Source organism: Amblyomma maculatum, chromosome 2 (assembly GCF_055883805.1).
Source record: "Amblyomma maculatum isolate TAMU_Amacu chromosome 2, ASM5588380v1, whole genome shotgun sequence".
Taxonomy (NCBI): domain Eukaryota; kingdom Metazoa; phylum Arthropoda; class Arachnida; order Ixodida; family Ixodidae; genus Amblyomma; species Amblyomma maculatum.
Window position 1 is genome coordinate 105,194,450 of NC_139345.1, and position 4,659 is coordinate 105,199,108.

At 51.4% G+C, this 4,659-nt stretch overlaps 1 protein-coding gene across 1 annotated transcript; it reads left to right on the forward strand.

The window, feature by feature from the left end:
- The first annotated feature begins 1,557 nt into the window (after positions 1-1,557).
- Positions 1,558-4,085, forward strand: LOC146199473 (uncharacterized). Its single transcript, XM_084594957.1, has one exon. The coding sequence runs from the start codon at positions 1,800-1,802 to the stop codon at positions 2,673-2,675; it is 876 nt and encodes a 291-aa protein (XP_084451083.1). The 5' UTR covers positions 1,558-1,799; the 3' UTR covers positions 2,676-4,085.
- The last annotated feature ends 574 nt before the right edge of the window (positions 4,086-4,659 follow it).

Consider the following 4,659-nt stretch of genomic DNA (forward strand, 5'->3'; position numbering starts at 1 on the left):
AAAAAACACTCCTACATATAAATATGCAATACGACAGACAAAGGCCCTGCTGATCAGAAAAGAAAATGGAATACTTTCAACCCAACAAAAACCTGAACAGGAGAAACAGCGGAATCGGCACACCTCAAGGAATCCTACCAAAGGCGTTAACAAATGTTTGTACCGCTGAGCGAACTCTCCCGCTGCTGAAGCCCGGCGGAGTATCGCCAAACGAAAGTAAATTTGGAACAGTCAAGGATATATATATATATATATATATATATATATATATATATATATAGGAATTTCAAGGAAGTTTTCGGAGGGAGACGAAACGGCAACAGGACATAAAAAAATGGTCCAACGTCTCAGGTTCATTGCAGTATGAACACATGGCTGAAGGAGCACAACCCGATCTATGAAGATAAAAGTTAAGGGGAGAAATTCTACACCTGAAATTTTTCAGAGATACCTCGCACTGACGGGAACGGCACTGACCAGGATATTATTTATACTTCAAATGCAGGATGTAGTCAAGACTCAAAAGATACAAAAGCTGAATTTGAGGATTTCATCCAAAGAAATTGTTTGAATCGTATGAATACCACAAGTATGAATACCACGTTATGACACAGTTTTCGACGAACACATAATGTAGTACTTCCAGACAATTTGATGTCACAATCGCTTGCAGCTGCAGTATGCTATTGTTGCGAGCTCTCTCCTGCACGGTGTTTCTCCTTTCCATTCTGAAGAAAACACAAATCCGCAAGAAAAAGACACGACTTTATATTTAAAAGGCGCACAGTGTAACTCACTTTTTTCCATTCCATATGATGAACAAAATCTCAATAATTGCTGGCGGTGTGCCCTTGCACACCTCGATATTAACCGTGTCAGACTGCATTCTTGACCCGGTTTCACCTTGCCATTTAACGAATTGTCTCGTTATATAATTGAAGAGCCTGTGTCTGAACCTGGAAATGTACGAAAACTTCAGTGAAAATTTGTAGCGCCCAGACTCCAGCTTTGAACTGTCCATGATACGATGTATTCACATAGTGATGTATAGAATAACCAAGGCAATATATAGCTCATCGCTGTTTACAGCCAACTCGTTTCCTTGATCTATCATTGTCAAAGTAAAAAAAAAAAAAAAAAACCCGTCGTTACCTTAATGGAAGCCAAAACAAACACGGAGACAGCGACCGCAATTCGGAAAACAAAGCGTCGCAGACCACCTGCTTCTTCCAAATAGAGAGCATTTCGCGGCGAAACGCTCTACCGAATGCGAGCGATTCATTCAAATGGCCCCAAACGCCATTTAGTGGTGCGGATCCACCCGGCGCACCCCGAGCAAGCAGCTGACGCGGCAGCGCACGCACCGACGGCGGCGCCACCGAAACCGCGCGGCATCGTGCGGCGCGGCTTGCGCGGCTGGGAGATTTGGCTTGCCGTTCGGATCGGCTCGGCTCGGCTTGCGAGCTGCTCCGCCTTCGGCCATCCCAGCCAGCCAGTTGGAGTCTCACCGCTCTCTCTCGGGGCGGCTCCGATCCCGCCCCATTCGGCGCGACAACACAAAGGCACCGCCGAGCCTCCTCGCCCGCTCATTCGGCTCGTCACCCACAGCGGCTCTCCCCTCTGGTGCACTTGAAGCGTGATCTTGGTTCTGGACGTACTCTCCCTCGCCACCACTTCACTGCGCAGTAGGCAAAAGAAAAAGCCGGCGAGCCGTCTGTCTTCTGCTATTGTTACATGATCGCGCAGTGCGCGGCACGCTCGAACATTCGTCATTTCCCTTGTTCGGACGCCTGCGCGCAATGTGCGATCCAGCCATGCTCCTGCCGCATCCTTCCGTGATCCAGAAAGGTCCCGGTGCAATGGCCAGCGCAGCCGCCAACGCAACGAGCGTCGCAGCCGGCAACGGAGGACGCGGCAGCGCTGACCACGTCAAGCGTCCCATGAATGCATTCATGGTCTGGTCGCGGGGTCAACGGCGCAAGATGGCCATCGAGAACCCCAAGATGCATAACTCCGAGATCTCCAAGCGCCTGGGCGCCGAGTGGAAGCAGCTCTCCGAGTCCGACAAGCGTCCCTTCATTGATGAGGCCAAGCGGCTTAGGGCGCTACACATGAAGGAGCACCCCGACTACAAGTACCGCCCGCGGCGAAAGCTGAAGCCCGTGGCAGCTGGAAGCCCCACTGGTGAGACTACGACTGTGGCAAGCCCTGCAACGGTGGTGGCCAAACCTCTGGCGTCGATTGCCACTGAGCGGCCCTTCTTCGCCTTCGACTCCCCCTACAGCCGCCTGGAGAGCGAAAAGGCGGCCACGGTGCGTCCAGCGATGCCAATCGCAACAATGCCTCAAGTCTCCGCTTCCCAGCACTGGCTAAACTCCAGCTTGGCCAAGCTCCGAGGCGAAGCGACACCGCTATACTACAAGAGCGAATTGGCATCGCCATCACCTCTTTTCGCTTCGCACTCGCCTCCAGTGTCCTCGGCGACAAGCAACTTTTTGTGCCCGCTGCCACCTCCAGGGCAGAGCGGCTTCATGCCGTGCCCGTGCCAACCGTACTACTCGCCAGCAGCTGCCGCCGCCCTGCACCCGTCTTTCCCGTGCTTCCTGCTCAAGCATCACGAAGGGATGGGACTCGCAAGGCCCCCTACGGTCCTAGCCACATCACCTATGGCTTGAATGACGAACTGCCGTTGGTCGTAAGGCACTGTGTACCTTCATGCATTTACGGTCATCCTCTCTGCTACCGAAGTCTGAAGCTGCGGCAATCGCCCTCAGGGTGAGCACAACGTTCGTTACAATGGGAACATTTTGACGAACTCTCCTTCATTGTAGCCGCAAGCTTTGACCTGCCAAGGGAATGCCAAAGTATGATCTTAGTTCATTGTCGTTACGAAGGTGCCAGTGATTCATTGTCATTCACTTTCTGTACATACTCTCTTCATCTTGCTGAAGCACGATAATCTCCGCTTCTTTTGTAAATACGTGTGGACCCAAATAAGTGTATATATTTTTCGGCACTGACTATCGACTCCGAACAGTGATGGAACGGATAACCAATCACCGGAATGCTTTCAAGTCCAGCGAACGGCTCAGTACAACTCAACAAAAGGCGCCACAGTCATCTCACAGCGAAGAATCAAGCCAAGAAGGAAAACATGCCTTTAAATGGAGCGGCGCACATTGTCAAGAAGATACGCTAGAAGAAGAAAAGACAGAGGAACGAAGAATAGGCCAGCAAAGAAAAAAGATCTGCCGCAGCACAAAGGCACCAGTCGCCGGTGGAGGACAAGAGCAATTGACTCTTTGTATACGCGGAAGGCAGACGGCCACAAAAGGCCTGGACAGCGCGAGCAGGGTGTGCGCCGCGCGGCTTTTCAAGAAATTACGGCATTCATCAGACCACCTGTCAGCGCGCCATTCAGGCGCGGCGCATTTTCGCCCGCACAGCGCAGCAGGCAAGGGCAGCGCGCGGCTGCGAGAAAACAGACGCGCTTCTTTCAAGCAACTGCCACACGAGGCGCTAACAGCAGAGACAGTTTGCGCCGCTTGAACGGTCCCTGCCGAGCCCTGTCTAGCGGCCAACAGTGCGAACGTCAAATTCCAAACAACCAGTTCGCTTAAAGAGGAATAAGAAGAAATCAAGGAAGCCGTCGATACAAATTCGTCCGTCCGAACAAGAGGAACGCGCAGCGCATTTCTTGCTTCCTCGAGATGCCCTCAAGTCTTTGAATGTAGCTCGCGGCATTCACCGCAGCGGATCTGCCAGGCAGTTATAGCGAAATAAGGCTGAGGAATCGCGTGCAGCAAAAGACATTGCGTGCCACCGGCCGCATTCGTGGCGAACATGCTAGTTCGTTCTGCAGTGGCCGCCGGTTGTGAAAAGAGGGTTGAGCGGACACGTTTGATGCAGTGCTTCAAGGCAGTGCGCAGCGATGAAAGGACTGTAGGCATTATCACTGCCGTGTGTGATAAAAACAAGTTCCTTATCCTGCAAAGTACGTGTGCAATAATGGACAATAAAACAGGCAAGCGACGCGCTGCAGAGCCAGGCGGCGCTTTCTTTGTCTTTGCAAAGATGTCTCCGTGTCATCCTTATCATCTCTTTACCCCTTTTCAGCACTACATGCCCGTGAGCAACACTGCAGCCGTGTGGGCTATCTCAGGCGTCTTAGAAGAAATGCGACTTGGGTTGAGGATTACTCGTCATAGCTGTTTGTTAGAATGGAACATGCTGTTATTTCGGTATTAAGATTAGTCATGCATACGGAATGCAAGTACGTAATATGGTCACCGTGCCACAGGACGAGCTTATGTAGCTGTAATACTACGCAGCTTGGAGTAAAGATAGCATGGGCTGGTTTATGGTGTTTAACGTCCGATTGTGGCCCAGGCTCTGAGGGGTGCCGATAGCTGGGGGCTCCGGATATAATTAAGACCTACTGAGGATATTTACCAAGCACTGGCATCTCATACTACATGGGCGCCTTGCGCTGCTTCACCTCCAGCTAAGCAGAGCGAGCTACTGCAACTGGGCTCGAACCCGGCTACCGGTGGCTAATTTTAGTAGAGCGATGAGCCAGGGTGGAGTAATCTGTTATATGGAGCACTTTGTTCTCATTGTCAATTAGCACATGCAGTCCCAAGTACAAATAGGAAGCTG

Coding starts and splice junctions, on each gene's coding strand:
- LOC146199473 (XM_084594957.1), top strand. CDS start 1,800: ATGTGCGATCCAGCCATGCTCCTGCCGCATCCTTCCGTGATCCAGAAA.